This window comes from Kluyveromyces marxianus, chromosome 2 (assembly GCF_001417885.1).
Source record: "Kluyveromyces marxianus DMKU3-1042 DNA, complete genome, chromosome 2".
Classification (NCBI taxonomy): Eukaryota; Fungi; Ascomycota; class Saccharomycetes; order Saccharomycetales; family Saccharomycetaceae; genus Kluyveromyces; species Kluyveromyces marxianus.
In genome coordinates, this window is record NC_036026.1 from 762,062 (window position 1) to 777,560 (window position 15,499).

The 15,499-nt window shown below is 39.0% G+C and overlaps 7 protein-coding genes across 7 annotated transcripts; 3 read left to right on the plus strand and 4 right to left on the minus strand.

Moving 5' to 3' along the window:
* Nucleotides 1-84: 84 nt before the first annotated feature.
* NGL1 (RNA exonuclease) lies at nt 85-1,200 on the minus strand (the record flags this gene model as incomplete). Its single annotated transcript, XM_022817976.1, has 1 exon — nt 85-1,200. One exon carries the CDS (start codon nt 1,198-1,200, stop codon nt 85-87), a length of 1,116 nt encoding a protein of 371 aa, XP_022674689.1.
* A 323-nt stretch (nt 1,201-1,523) lies between these two features.
* On the plus strand, nt 1,524-2,624 carry NTG2 (endonuclease III domain-containing protein; the record flags this gene model as incomplete). Its single annotated transcript, XM_022817977.1, has 1 exon — nt 1,524-2,624. One exon carries the CDS (start codon nt 1,524-1,526, stop codon nt 2,622-2,624), a length of 1,101 nt encoding a protein of 366 aa, XP_022674690.1.
* Nucleotides 2,625-2,788: 164 nt separating this feature from the next.
* Nucleotides 2,789-4,633, minus strand: TPD3 (protein phosphatase 2A structural subunit TPD3; the record flags this gene model as incomplete). The annotated part of the gene is made up of 1 exon (XM_022817978.1): nt 2,789-4,633. The coding sequence occupies one exon, from the start codon at nt 4,631-4,633 to the stop codon at nt 2,789-2,791; it is 1,845 nt and encodes a 614-aa protein (XP_022674691.1).
* A 376-nt stretch (nt 4,634-5,009) lies between these two features.
* Nucleotides 5,010-6,074, minus strand: PEX15 (Pex15p; the record flags this gene model as incomplete). Its single annotated transcript, XM_022817979.1, has 1 exon — nt 5,010-6,074. One exon carries the CDS (start codon nt 6,072-6,074, stop codon nt 5,010-5,012), a length of 1,065 nt encoding a protein of 354 aa, XP_022674692.1.
* A 514-nt stretch (nt 6,075-6,588) lies between these two features.
* On the plus strand, nt 6,589-8,130 carry MUP1 (low-affinity methionine permease; the record flags this gene model as incomplete). The annotated part of the gene is made up of 1 exon (XM_022817980.1): nt 6,589-8,130. One exon carries the CDS (start codon nt 6,589-6,591, stop codon nt 8,128-8,130), a length of 1,542 nt encoding a protein of 513 aa, XP_022674693.1.
* Nucleotides 8,131-8,421: 291 nt separating this feature from the next.
* Nucleotides 8,422-12,042, minus strand: PSK2 (serine/threonine protein kinase PSK2; the record flags this gene model as incomplete). Its single annotated transcript, XM_022817981.1, has 1 exon — nt 8,422-12,042. The coding sequence occupies one exon, from the start codon at nt 12,040-12,042 to the stop codon at nt 8,422-8,424; it is 3,621 nt and encodes a 1,206-aa protein (XP_022674694.1).
* Nucleotides 12,043-14,319: 2,277 nt separating this feature from the next.
* LDS1 (Lds1p) lies at nt 14,320-15,249 on the plus strand (the record flags this gene model as incomplete). The annotated part of the gene is made up of 1 exon (XM_022817982.1): nt 14,320-15,249. The coding sequence occupies one exon, from the start codon at nt 14,320-14,322 to the stop codon at nt 15,247-15,249; it is 930 nt and encodes a 309-aa protein (XP_022674695.1).
* Nucleotides 15,250-15,499: the final 250 nt, after the last annotated feature.

Below are 15,499 nucleotides of genomic sequence, written 5' to 3' on the forward strand. Positions count from 1 at the left end.
AAGAACAAATAGTCTGTTTTTTGCAGTTAATACTAGAAGGTCAATGGGGTAGCTATGCAGCTTGATAGAAGAACTTTCTTCGTTTCATAGTATTCTTAGCTCTGTTAGCACTGGGATATGATCACTTGGATGGTTTTCATTCGGAAGACCAAACTGTTGTAGACTATCCAGTTCTTTTGATACTTCTGCACCACTTAGAACCTTTACTACCTCGAAATCTCCTTGGTGGAACCAAATGTAGTCAAATATACCTTTTAGCTTCCCTGAATAGCAAGTGTGTATGTAAGAATCATCTGGGATTTCATCATAGATGGAATGGCTTAAATAGGCACGCATTGGGTTCTGTAAATTGATATCCCCATGATTGATCATTTCTCCGTTTAAGAACTTGATGACCAGGGAATCTCTTGTGGAATTGAAGTCGCCACTAAACAATATCTTTACATTAGAATAAGTGACATCTTCAAGTCCCATTAATAAACCTTTAATGATTCGTTGTAGTTTCCGCATGATAGTTAAACATTGGACTAATTTGACTTCATCATATTTCCAGTAAAGATGTGTATTAATGACTACGATAATCGACTTCGTTTCTTTGTGCCTTAAGAGCACAAATAAGCAAACCTGGTTTCTAGCCTTCGATACATTGTACACATTGTCTTGACCAATTACATCGCCTGCCCCGTTTGTTAGTGTTATATTTTGATTATGAAGATAGTTAAGCTCTTGCTGATCAAAAGTCCCTACGAGATCATTGAGATATATTTGATTGGAGAACAAATAAGTGAATTTATCCAGGTTGTAGAATATGCCTACCCCATCCATGTCTTTCTCTGATTTTGTCCAATACGTTGGAGGGGGTTTAATAGCAAAGTTAGACCCATAATTTATTCTATTCTTCATCTGGTCTTTCCAAAACTCATTGTAATCGGTACCAGTCAACTCCTGTAAGCAAATGATGTCCGCCTTGTACTTGTAAAACAATTCTGTTTCCAATAATTGATGTCTGTATCCCCAATCCTTGTACTTTTCTTGAACATAGGTGTAAACTTGGGGCCACATGTAGTGGGGAGACAACATATTATAAGTCAACATTGTAAACCTATCATTTGATGGACCATTGCTTGCACATGAAGGAGATTTTGCTACTGCTTTATTGGGAAACTTTTTAAGAACAGGAAGGAGTCTTCGTCCAAACATTGCTGATTCCGACTCTTTAAGGCAAGAAAGCACCAGCAAAAAGGTGATGAATATGTAAGTTAATCTTCCCAATTCTGTTAACAGCCCTTAAATTCCTAGGGCTAGGCTGGATTCGAAATTGTTTTATATCACGTTCCTTAATTTTAGGAAGTGGTTAGCTTAGACCTTTTAGTTTTTCTGCAGATGGTACCTTGAATATTTTAGATCACTAATGTGATGAGATATATATAAAGTGATGTAGCACAGAGACAGATAGATATACATGCCGTTCGAAAGAAAAGTTGACAGTTAAAGAAGAAGCATATATTCAGGATTTTTGAATTATGGGATCACTGAAAAGGCCGAGAGTCAAAATCGAGGTAGAGATTGAAACTGTTTCTAAATACTTCAAACAAGAGCAAAAGGATGGATTAGTAAAACGTGAGAACGAACACGGACTTGGGATTCAGGATGTCGATATTGATTCTATAAAGAGAATGGGCGCCCGGGAATATTTCAAGTACATTAATAGATTTACGAAAGATGATATATCTGGTGAAAAGTTGAAGATAGAGGATAATCCAAATATCCCTGCGAATTTTATACCAATTTATTCCCAAGTCAGGCTAATGAGATCATTGATTAAGACGCCTGTGGATAGCGTTGGGTGTGCAATGTTACCAATAACAATTAACAGTACTTTTGGAATAGAGCAGGAAAAGATGAAGCCAAAAAACTACAGATTGCAGCTCCTGATATCGTTAATGTTGTCTTCGCAAACGAAGGACGAAACGAATGCCAAGGCCATGCATAACTTAATGGAGTATTGTATTGAAGAATTGGGTGATCCAGAAGGCATAACATTGGACGCATTACTTAAATGTGACGAAAAAAATCTTGATAATGAAATACATAGTGTGGGTTTCCACACAAGAAAGGCATCCTATATAAAAAAGGCAGCAGTCATGCTTCGAGACCAGTTTGATGGGGACGTTCCAACTACTATTGAGGGATTTATCTCACTTCCAGGTGTAGGGCCTAAAATGGGATATTTGGCTTTACAAAAATCTTGGGCTAAGATTGATGGTATTGGTGTTGATGTTCATGTTGATAGACTAGCCAAAATGTGGGGATGGGTTGATTCGAAATTATGTAAGACTCCAGAGCACACAAGGAAACAGTTAGAGACGTGGCTACCGAAATCCTTATGGTATGAAATTAATCCAGTATTAGTTGGTTTTGGCCAAGTATTGTGTATGCCAAGGGGTAAAAAGTGTAACCTATGTTTGGTCAAGGACATATGTCCGGGGGTTGATAAAAAGCTTTTAAAACGAATTAAGGAAACGCAACTTGATGATGATCCTGTCAAGGACAGTATTCGTGGTGACTACTCTGAGTTGGTATCATTCTTAAAGGAACAAAAAAAACAAAGTAAGGAGGAGTAGGAGGAACAAAAACTCGGATACTTTATAGTAATCTTCTGCCTGAAATTTTCCATAATACATTTGTAATAATATATATCTAACACATCAATTGAATGATAATGGTGGTATTCTTTGACTATATATATTTCTGCGTGTTTTTGATTAATGCTCCAAATAAACCAAATTCATGACAAAAACGATTTACACTGTTCCAAACTTTGTTCAGAGAAATACCTAACATCAACATCTGGGTCTTGACATAGTTTTTCAAGAGTTGGAATGACAGTTTTGTTGATAAGTTCTATGTGTTTGTCTTTAGTATCCTTGGTCAAGGCTTCTACAGCCACAGCATAGAATTTTGCAACATTAAATCTGATGTTTGGAACATTATCAGTAGAAAGGTGGTTCACAAATGGCAAGATTTTTTCCACAATAACGTCGGTATCAACTACAGGAACCAATCCAGTCAATGCAAATAGTAGAGTAATTCTGTAGTTAAAATTTTTTAACAGTTGGTTATCGGACTTCAATAAACGAGTTATAATCTCGTCACGAGCCCAATCGGAACCAAAAATTTCTGTTAGTTTGTTAAGGTTGGAGATAGCAGCACTTCTAATAGAGTAAACGCCGTCGTACAACCATGATAAGCATAAATCACTTAATTTGGAATCGAAAAACTCCAGTCCTAATTGTTCGGCCAGAAGAGGTATATATTCGATAATTGCTAATCTGACACGCCAATTTACGTCCTTAGCAAGTTCTGTAATTGCAGGAAGCAAATTCTCTGATAGGAAACTAATTCCGACAGACTCATTAACAACCTTCAATTTGGCAATGATGTTTAGACGAACGTCAGGGAATTCATCTTTCAACATGTGTAGAAGAATAGGAACCAAACTATCCATTGCATCCTGTTTTGGTAATAATGGTGCAAGGTTTGTGATTTCTAGAGCTAGTGACGCCCTTACTGATTCGGTTTCATCAATACTGAGGTTTTGCACTGCAGGTATAATTCTGTTCAATACAACAGATGGGTCATTAATAAGTTTGGCGTATCCAGGAATCTGCTTTGCAATTGCCTTTCTAACATCACTTTCGTTATCTTGGCACAACGCTAGGAAAGGCTCCAACAACTCATTAATAAGCTGAGGGTTTGAGGTGAATTGAGAAGCTAGTTCTTCGAACCTGTCAGCAGCCATGTAACGAACTCTCCATGCCTCATCCCCAATTAATTGAATCGAAGACTGCAACAAGTCCTTCGTATGTGTGAAGTCTTGTTTCATGTTGAAGAACTTCAAAATTGAAATCAGCACATCAACGGCCAAAAATTTGACAGAGTCTTGAGTATCGTTAACCAACCTTTGAAACATGCTAGAAATGTAGTCCCACTCATCATCGGTAGAAAGTTCTGGATGTTCAGTCAATTGGTCAATAAGGGTGGGTAAATTTCTGCCTGCAGCTCTTCTAACCATTGGAGTATCATCTTGAATCAATTGCAAAAATAGTGATAGCAAATCCTTTCTGAACTTGTCATCCTGAATTCTAACAAAAACAGCCTTGAACAACCCACATGCTGAGACCTTAGATGAGAACCACTCATTGGTAGCTAAATTTTCGATCAAGGGTACAAAGTCATGCAGTAATTGCTCTTCGCTCAACTGCTCTGCAATCTCATTCAAAGAAGTAACAGCTTTCTCTCTCACCAAAGTCTCTTCGGTAGACGCTAGGATCTCCAACGCTGGTAGAAGCAGCGTAGCGTACTTCCTTCCACCTATAAATGGAACGAATGACCCTAATTTCTCGGCCAAGACAGAAAAAACTTCGTCTTCATCGTCCTGTGCCACCTCCGTCAAAAAAGGAATTAACTCGTCACGCGTCCTCTGTGTTCCCAAAGCCAATGCTATAGTATCAAGCTTCTTCATAGCTTCCACCCGGTTCGAAATGTCATCATGCTTCAATTCATCCATAAGCAATGCCAACGGATAAAGATCCTCTTTGCTGCTGCTATTATTATTACTATTCTCGCTCATTCTGAAACAGAAACTGATAATACTAATCTATTACTGCGGTCCAGCCTAGGGTACACAATTTGAAAACAGTTTATTCACAATATTCAATAACTTGGACACCTTCTGTTTTCAGTAGCTCTCAACCGCCCTCCTTCAATTTATCCGTCTTTTAACCCTAATGTTTCGCATGAGAATAAACAAGTATTTCCATTATTGAATAGATATTCTCTCTGCAAGAATTGACATCCTTTCTGAAGGGAAGGAAAAAAAAAGGTTTCAAAGCAGGGTAACGAGTAGATCATATTGTTCGTGAATTGTGATGTGAGGCACCTACTATTATAGTATGTGGTATTTAATGGTACATAGGGCGGGGTTGTGTGCTAACCAGAGGGTACTATCACAGTGATGCTAGAGTATTTAATACATTTGTTAGTAGTGTCAATGCAGTTGCGACTTTGTCTTTGCTATGTTTCCATAATACGTTAAAAGTTACAGATCTTCTTGCAACTGGAAGAATTACGGAAATGGCAAAGAGGATAATTGAGGCGACGAAATGAGGCGACCAATTGGGTATATACCTTCTTATTTGTCGTAGAATTGGAACCATAAAAGATGACTGTATAATTCCTTTTTCTGGGTTTTTCTGAAGGGTCTCACTTTGGGTAGAATTGAATTTGGGATCTGTATGAGATGACAATGTTGTAATATTAGGGGATTTCACAGGTATTATTGTCTTTTTTTGTTTCTGTTTTGGCATTCTGAATTGTATTTTCTGTCTGAAATAAGCGTCTATATCTGTTGATGCTGTTTCTAATTTGTTGTTCTTGAATTTGGATTCCAACTGGTTGTCTAACTGGCAAAAGCGAGTGTACATTGACAAATTTACCGCTTTCTTCAAAGTATCGACTTGCACGTCAAATATTAGAAAATCGAGTAGCTGTGCGAGTTGTTGGATTTCTTGAGGTGTTGTGCATCTTCTAGAAGTCTGTAACACTAACTCTCTGCAGGAAATTGAAATTGCGTCGATGTGTTCGTAATACCTTTTCATATTTTGTTTCCAAAATCTTAACGAAGAGTAGTAAAATTGATACATAGTATTCAACTGCTCATTCAAAGGTTGTTTCATGACCAACCTTTGAAGCTCATGTTCTTGACTAAACCACTGTGTTAACGTCCTCTCAATACTTGTACCCAACAACGACACATTTTCAAGTTGACTAATACAATCCATCATTAATTGCCATGATTCCATCGAGTTGCCCATTTTTTCATCCGAAAGAAGTCCATTGAGGTACATTAGCTCAATGCAGCCCTTTAAATCACCTTTCACAAATAGATCAAGGCATTCTTGAGCGTTCAACCTTTCTTCGTCAATAGGCTCTGACTCAATCCTAAAGCGACTATCATCAAGTAATTGATCGAGTTTCTTCGTTTTAGCGAAGCGTACGCTCTTTTGGGTCATTGTAGATCGATGTCCAGAGGTAGGGCTTGTCTTCTGTCAGTAGTGTTTCTTTTATTTTAAGAGTTTAACTGTGACTCAAGTATATTTCATTATAAAATAAGGTAAATGGCTGTTGAATTTCTTATTCATATGCAACAAGATAAGAGCGTTCATAGAACAAATTTTTGATATAATATCGGCAAGCCTTTTCACCCAGGTCAAATAGAGTTAGTGGACTTGCTTGCAATAACATCTCTTGGATGATATATCTACAACATTTCAACTTCTTCGGAGATGCATGTTGGCTATATGAGGGAACATTATCATAGTTATACATTATATGGAAACTTTTGGTCACGTGCAATTGCGTCTTACTAAAACATGTCCATAGCTATGGCTCTTTCTAAGCAAAATAGCGATCCATAATGCAGCCTATGTTGGGATGGGTTTTGACGCATTGTATATATTAGAACTAACCCTGGTCCTCATTGCATCTCTACGATGCGATCACTAAACATATATCTTACCAGTGCTAATGGTCACTTCTGAAAGGTCAGAACTGGGTGAACATATCGAAATGCAAGATCTATTCCTGGTGAATAGCAGAGATGGCCAAAATCATCATAAATTGGACACATATCATACTATATCGTTGATCATCAACAGAATTATTGGTACTGGTATATTTAGTACGCCTGCATTGATTTTCACACTTTGTCAGCAATCGATCGGTATATCGATTGTTCTATGGATGCTTGGTGGTATCTTCACATTTGCCGGCTTAAGTGTCTATTTAGAATTTGGATTAAAGATACCGAAATCAGGTGGTGAAAAGAACTATTTGAGCAGGACTCTACCTACACCTAAGCATCTAATCGAATGTGTGTATGCATTCACAATTGTCCTATTGGGTTTCAGCTCTGGTAATTCATATGCATTCGGGAAGTATATCATATACGTTCTCGGCCTTAATTCACAACTCTCGGATTCCATAATTGATAAATTATCTCGTTACATTGGTTCTGCAGTAGTGATAAGTTGTACTTTGTGGCACATATACTTTCCAACAGGTGCGAAGAAAAGCATTCTATATCTTGGGTTCGTTAAAGTCCTTATTCTTGCAAGCATTGTGTTATTAGGCTTGGTTGCAATAATCGCCCCAAGTGTAATTGAACCCCATTGGGACAATTTCGAAAACTCTTTCAGTCACGGCTCTCAGTCAATTGACTGGTATTCAATTTCGGTAGCCTTATTACAGGTTATTTACTCTTTTAAAGGATGGGAAAATGCTAATTATGTATTAGAAGAACTCGAGGATCCTCATAAAACTCTAATGATTGCAGCACCAGTATCGGTTGGTCTTACAACTTTCCTATATATTGCAATAGTGATCTCGTACTACATTGTAATCCCCAAAGATGAAATATCAAATACGGGTATCCTCATAAGTGGTGTTTTCTTTGAGAAAATTTTTGAGAAATACTCAAAATCTTTGGCGGCACAGATTGTTTCACGCTTTTTACCCTTCTGCATAACACTTTCAAATTATGGTAACGTTATGGCCGTTAGTTTCTCAAATGCCAGAGTAAACCAAGAACTTGCTAAAGAAGGAATTTTCCCCTTTACGCATATTTTCAGTAAATTAAACTACGCTCTATTTTTACACTGCTTTGTCACTATTTTGGTCCTCATAATTCCACCAAATGGTAACGTTTATCAATTAATTATTGATCTTTACGCGTATCCAAGTGGTTGGTTCAATCTAATTATCGGAGTTGGGTTGGTATATATGCATTGGACAAATAATGACAATTGGAATGATATCCCGACACCATGGACAAGTTGGTATGTATTGACGGGAATATTTATTGTCTCTAATCTTTTCTTGGCTGTCGTTCCATTCGTACCGCCAAATGGAAGTGTGGAAAATGACGGCTATGCATATTGGGTTTTCCCAGTTAGTGGAATAGCAGTTATGGCGGTTGGTGCTGTCTACTGGTATTTCTTTGTGAAAAAGAATTATTCAGAGTATACTGTAGCTTTAAACTCTGAAGATTATGAAGTCTATAATGAATAATATAAATAAATTATATCATTTGGCTTGTATTCTTTTTTCTTATTCTCTTATTTTGTCGTTAATAAATTGTTATGACATTTTAATTTTTATTTCACACTTTTTGAAATGAAAAATAATATTAAAGAATTAAAAGTAGAAAATATATGGCAATTATATATTATATATGAGGTAATTAAATTATTAAGGCGGATTATAATTCTTAGGATTGTCAAAAAAGCAGATGTATATCGACATGCACAATACTCACGTATTATAGCGTTTTTATTTTAAAAAAATTTAATTGGTCGAATTTTATAATGCGAGCCATGGATCTTCCACTATTTCATTTATAGTTGGTCTTTTGGCCACTGATCTGTTAAGTATTTTTTTAATCAAATTGACACAACCAGCACTAACCTCGTGAGTAGATTGAATTCTTAAGTCACCATCTAAGATCTCATCAATGTTATAAAATGGATTTTCTTTGTATATTATAGTGTAAAGTAAAACACCAATTGCCCAAACATCCTGGGGTTTTCCTTCATAGGGTTCTCCTCCCAAAACTTCAGGAGCAGCATAATCAATAGTACCGACAAAAACATCAAAAGGTCCACTTTTAACATAAGCAGCAGAACCAAAATCGATGAGCTTAACGAAACCTTTGTTATCTACGATAACATTTTCATCTTTAATATCCCTATGAACGATTCCGTTATCATGCAGGTGCTTAATTCCCGATGCTATTTGTTTGAATAAAAGTTTTGCTTCATATTCTGTCATATTTGTCTTCAGTTCAATTAAATCGAATAAATCGATTGAACCTGTTTCGCCATGCATTTCTGTTTCAAGGTAATAATAGTCATCATCCTCAAAGAAATCTCTGATTTGCAATATATTATCGTGGGGTTTCTTGTTTAGTGTGACCATAATTTGAATTTCCGATGGGATTGTACCTAAAACACGATCTCTTACCCATGTATCCACCAAGATCCTTTCCTTATAGATTCTCTTTATAACAACAATGTATCTGTCTTTTTTATGCATACATAAATCAACTTTACCGTATGCACCTTCCCCCATTTTTTGAAGAACAATGAAATCAGAGAACTTTTTCTTGTGCTTCATAGACCCAATTTCATATGGAGCCGACGAGTTCGACAACTGCTTCAATGAGCTTTCAGAACCACTGCCCTCTGGACGTAAAGTGGGGGAAGAAGATGTAATGTTGGCAATAAGTTCCTTGTCCAATTTGAAGTTTTCGTCTTTGACAAAAAGGGATTTATCTTTATGAAACCTTTTTGCTACTTCCAACTTGGCTGTTAATTCTAGATCATCTTTAGGAACATCGTTTGGCGAATCTTCCGATGAGTCGTCAGCAACTACCTTCGCCTGTGCCACTTTACTGTCCATATGAGAACCAACTGTACTTCCTTCCAAACTTAAAGACAGCTTCTCCAGTGAGTCATGCATTTCCTTAAAATCAGCTACCGATATTTTTTGCGTTGGGGTCTTGGATGATGCCTCCGAACTAGTACCAGTAACGACATTGATATCACTTTCGTTAAGAATCTTTAGCTGAGAAGGATTTGACGAATACTCTTTAGCGAATAAATCCCTTGAGTAAGTAATCCACAACACCATGTAATCCCTACTAATAACGCGAAGCTGAATATCAACTTTTATGAAACGACCGTCCCTATGGACTGCATCCAATCCGTTGGAATCATAAAAGTCTTCTGGTCTCCCTTTCATCTCGCAGTCAATCTTTCTGAAGAAGTGCTCGGTTAGAACCAATCCTCTGTTTGAAGGCAGGTAAATGTCCCATTCTGGGTACTTTTCTCTGATGTAAGATATCATAGCTGGGAAAGATGGAATAACTGTTGCGATGCTTTTATCCACCAATTCGGCGTAGTGCAAACCAAACATGTTCTTTGAGATTGACTTGTTGAAAGAGAGCATTTCGTAAGAGTGTAAATTTAGGATAAAAACACCAGTTTGATACGGAAGGGAGTGAATCTTCATTTTGAGTTCCGTATCCAAAATAGAACATGATACGGCACATGGGATATTGAATTCTGAAAAATTCAAGGTGAAGTATCTGACCTCATTGAGCGCATTAACGATTCGCAATGGCATTGGAAGAAGATCATCATCAGGCCCGGTAATTTTTCCAGATTTCACGTCATTGATTAGAGTCCATAGGGATTCACTGATGGATTTTACATCCGGTAGGTCATTTTCAAACTTAACAGATTTTTTACCAGAATCATCAGTCTGTTGCTCCGTACGTTTAGAGGGTTCACCATGAATACCATATTTTAAACCTTCACCTCCAATGATGTTTTCAACACTGTAATCGTCAAGGTTTAACAACACGTCCATATAATCACACGGAACTTTCTCGAAAACACATACAATCAATCCATTTTTACGCTTTGCCCATATAGAGGACCAAATGAGCCCTGACGATGAAGATGAATGACCAGGTTGTTTGATACCGACTATTTCACCAGTAAATACTTGCTCCTGGCCTTCCGTAGACATCAACTTATCTAAAACAAAATTTCTGCTGTCGCTGTGGATTAAGTCTAGCAAGGTTAAGGCACGCATAGCGTTTTTGGAAATACCAAAAATTAAACATGCCAAATCATTAGCTGCTCTAAACTTCCAGGGATTCTGTTGTGAACAAGTAAAGATGGCCTTCGGGGAAGAATTTTTCTGAGAGGTAAACGTGTGGAGGATTCTGTTTCCTGCCATCAGTGCGTTTGGATCTTTAGAATACTCTTCGACTTTTGATTCAAGGTCTCTTTCGTCCATTAAAGCCTCTCTGGTATTATAGGCCTCATGGAACGGTTGCGCTAAACTTTCTATTAGTTGCTTTTTAATGGCAAGATCGTGAGGATCATAAATAACGGTATCTGAAGTAGAGTTTGGTTGTTCACCATCATTTGTGGAATGACTTGGGCTTGATGGTATATCTAGTTTGTTGATGTTGAAAAGTGACATTTTATGAAGACTTGAAGCAGCGTCTTCCTTATTATTCTCTAGAGCTTTATTTAGTAACTCCAAGAGTTGGCCCAAGTCGTTTCTCTTTTTCTCTTCGAAGTCTACTAGGGCAGCAGCCGAAGCAACAGCTGCAGAGTCAAGTTTTTGTGCAGATATAGAAGAGCGTAAGTTGGAAACGAGGGAGCTTCTTCTTGAAGTAGCTTCGCTAGAATTCTCACTATCATCGTGACTTCCAATTTCCCAAGTGGTATGTAAAACGTTGGTTGAAGAGGAGCCCTTTCTCAAGTCTGGCCTTTTCTGTTGATTCTTTGTCGTGAAAAAAGCAGATAGTGCAGCAGAAGAGGCATTTCGCAGCATCTTTGGAGCCACAGGTAATTGCATTTGGTTATTTTGCTGTTCTTTCATGTGAACGTAAGTGCAGCTTGGATCAGAATCATCCAAAAGGGAAGGGTTATTGAGCATAATCTCGACTGACCGCTTCAAAATGGACAATCGTACCGAGAGTGAAAAGGGCGATAAGGGATTATATGAGTATGCATGTGTGGAAGAGTTAGGGAATCGCATGAGTTCTTTCATATCCGAATCGGTGAATATGGATGAGCAGACCATCGAGGAGCCAACTGAGGAAACCGTCGAGACAGTAGAAGATTTCCTGAGCTCAAAGCTTGCATCTGGAAGTTGAGCTGCTGTCGGGAGTCTTTTCTTATCTGTTTCCGTTGTTGTATCACCATTTGTTGTATCTTCGTTATTACTCAGGGTAGACATACCCATGTTAGCACCTGAGTTGGATGTTGACGATATCGATGCAGAAGTGCTGATACTAGACACCGGAGTTGGCGATGGAGCCGGTGTTGCTGCTCTTGAAATCTTGTCCATCAGGGTTTGGAAACCGTTATCCGAGTTGGTCGATGCCCCAATGAAAGGCATATGTATCTATCTGGAATGTGAGAGGGTATATGTAGGCGAGTAGGAGTGCGAGTGGGAATGTTGTGCTTAAAGCTCTGATTGATAAACAACGAACCTTATGCTTTTAGAAATGAGGACGGGCCTTATTTTTTCTTTTGACGAGCCTATACTGTAGTGTGTGACGTACTTTACTATCTCTCAATTAATAAAGGGATCAAAAAAAAGCGGTCCAAAAAGTCTTAATCAGTGAAAATCAACAAAGAACTGTACGAATAGAGTGAAAAAACGATCAAGTCTCACTTACTGCCAGAAACTCTTATCCTTTATTACGATTTTTGTCTCGTTTTGTTATCGCTATGTTGATGAACTGCAGAAAATAATACGATAGTATGATATAATGCAATATATATCCTTGATCAAATTCGAAAACAAAACGTTCATACAAGTGCAGAGAAAAAGAGAAATTAGAAAGAAGAAAGGAAAAAAAAAACGGAAGAGTCCAAAATTCGGTGAGAGAATGAGTATATACTTTTTTTTATTATTTTTGTTCAGTGCAGAAGCATGCTTATGGCACTGCAGTCCTTGAAGAATGCTTGTCTCAACAAATGTGTGTATTAATACTTGTACCTATTCTTCCGGCGCACTTTTGGGTAGTGGCTGGCAGAAAAGGAGAACGGAGTTTAGCAAGCAGTTGTGCGGTGTGCGGTGTGGGCTATGTCTCGTTTTAACGAGCTGACAAGTGAAAAAGAGAAACCGCGAGAACTGTACTGCGATTGTATAATTGGTGTATATAGTATAGAAAACAGGGTTCTCCACTTCGTGGAAAGATGGAAAACGTCTGTATGCTTCTTTTCGAAGCGAGCATTTGGACCCAGGTGGGATCCAAATGGCATCCAAGCGGGACCCCCGGCTGGGATCAAACGAGCGAGCGAGCTCTAGAAATGTTGTTTACTAGGCCCAGTTTCTCTTGGAATGCAAATATAGATTCTCTTTCCCATATTCTGCGCAGCGGAAGAAAAAAAAAAAAAAGTTAAGGCAGCAGGACATACGTCAGAGAGAATGAAGGAGGAAGAAGAAATACTTTCGGAGAAGTATCTAAGCTACGTGCATCATAATTGAGCAATAAGAGTGTTATAATAATACGTGGGGTAAAAAAAGGAATACGCACTCTAGTCGTGGTGTGGGTGGGACACACACTGCGAGAGCTAGAGAGAGTGTTGTGATTATTCTTTTTCTCTTTGTGTGGGTGGAGCTCTTTGGGCCGAGGGTGCGACTAAATGGGATATAGGATAGAATAGGGTTGGTTGGGAATTTTTTTTTTTTTTAAAAAAAGAATACTAATTAAAAAAAAAAATCAAAGAAGTGGAGCGCACGAGTTTTGAAACCCAGTAAAGCAGGGCAACCGCAGCCCAAAAAGACAGAGGGGGCAAAAAAAAAAATCACGAAAAAGACGAGAGCAGAGTCACGTGATCTCGTATAACGGCTGTCGGAATTCGTTTCTGTATTTGGGACGAAAAAAAAAAAAGAATGTGCCAAAGGCTGTGTTTACGTTTTTACGTTTTTAAGTTTTTTTTTACCCGGTCTCGGTGAAGCACGGTGTCTGACTGGCATAATCTCCGTTTCTTGTGATCTTCGCCTGATTTATTTTAATTTAGGTGGGGAGTTTTGTCTAGGGACACTATAGCCGGCAAGCGCGCCTTGGGCGGGAAATCGAACGTTACGGTGATTCCTGCCACCGTGGAGAACGCCCAGGGGAAGGGGCACTCGCCTAGGGCCCAGTACTGGTAAACTCGAGCCAGTTACGTCTCCTAAATGATTATGATGAATTTAGTCCAGGACTGGCTCCCCTCCCTTATGTCATGATGAAGCAGTCTGCATCTTTTTTGGTTTTTTTTTGATTTTTGATTTTTAAATTTTTTTTTTTTTTGACGCTGAGATATGACTTAGATTATGCCGTACATAATTGAATGAAAGAAAAAAAAAACCAAAAATTTAAGTTTAAAAGAATATTAAAATTAGCGCCAAGGGGTGCGCAGTATTCAGAGCGACAGCGGGTATCTTACCCCATGCAGTTGGTACCTAGGTAAGTGTGTGCGTGGGCGTGTGTATATATGCATGTATTGCCAGAATTATATATTACTCCTTGTATATTCCTATATAAAGGGAACAAGCAAGAACCGCCGAAGTTTATTCAGTAGCGATTATTTTTCTCTCTTCCTTCCCCTCAGTGCTGGGACAGAATTTTGGACTACCCAAATCATATCGATAGATTAAAGACTTTGCGTGTCAAGAACTACTATGTCTTTTGCTGGAACGTTGCTCTGTTGCGGCGTGGGTGGTCTTATCTTCAAGTATGGTGATCAAAAACACGAGAAGGTGGAGCTTCCTGAAGAAATGGGGATACAGGATTACACGATCGGGTTTGCGCAGAAACAGTTCAGCGTTGTGAAGGGACGGTTCGATGATGCACTCAAGAGTATTTTGCCTGGGTTTTCGACTCCGGGTCTCTACCTCTACCCATTTCGCGCGTACTGGGAGGTTTTGAAGACACCGGAGTACTGGAAATCTACTATTCCGATCATGATATTGTACGGAATTCTATACATTTTGGTGACTGTTGTGTATGCGTTGTCGATCTTGCCCGTTTACACGCCGATATCTGTGTTTTTGGGTCCCCTTGGGTTGCTTGTTGCGTGGGTGCACATGTTTTTGCACACCAACATGTTGACTATGATGTCGATCAGAATGTCTCAGATGAACACATTTACGATGTCTCAGGCGCTCAAATTGAGAAAAATAGAGCAGGGCGTTGTTGCAAGCGAGATCCAAACCGGAACGGACCAGCCGGTGAAGTACTACTACTCGGTGTGGTCCAGGTACTACTTGTTGAACCATCTTCCCTGGAAGATGGGCGAGTATCTGCTTGGTTTTGTAGTTCTTTGCGTACTCTTGGCCTTTTCGGCCATCCCCATTGTGGGTCCCATTGGGTTCAACGTTTTGGTCTCTCCCGTGATCACCAGGATATACTGGGCGCCCTACCTCAGGTTCAGGAACGTGAACAATTTGGAGAGGGAGCAGAGGTTCTACAAGAATTTTGGCCACTACACTGCTTTTGGAGCAACCGCTGCCCTAGTCGAGAGCATCCCAGTGGTGTCTGCCTTTGCATACGCTGCCCATGCTATTGCGATATGCGACTGGGCGCAAGAAGAGCCCTTGGTCTTGCCTTAGCCTTGCCTTAGCTACACTACATAAGTACATACATACATACATACATATACATACATCCACCACTACTATCTATATACGTATATTGATGTATATATAAGATTATAAGCAGCACCTATACTGGCCTGTGGCTGGCCTGGGCCCAGTCACACTGTCCTTCCCTCCCTCCCTCCTCCCCCCGGCTCAGCCGCTCCAACAGCTGGCTATACCTCACTATCTCCACTCGAGCCTTGGCCCTCGTGACTCGTTCCCT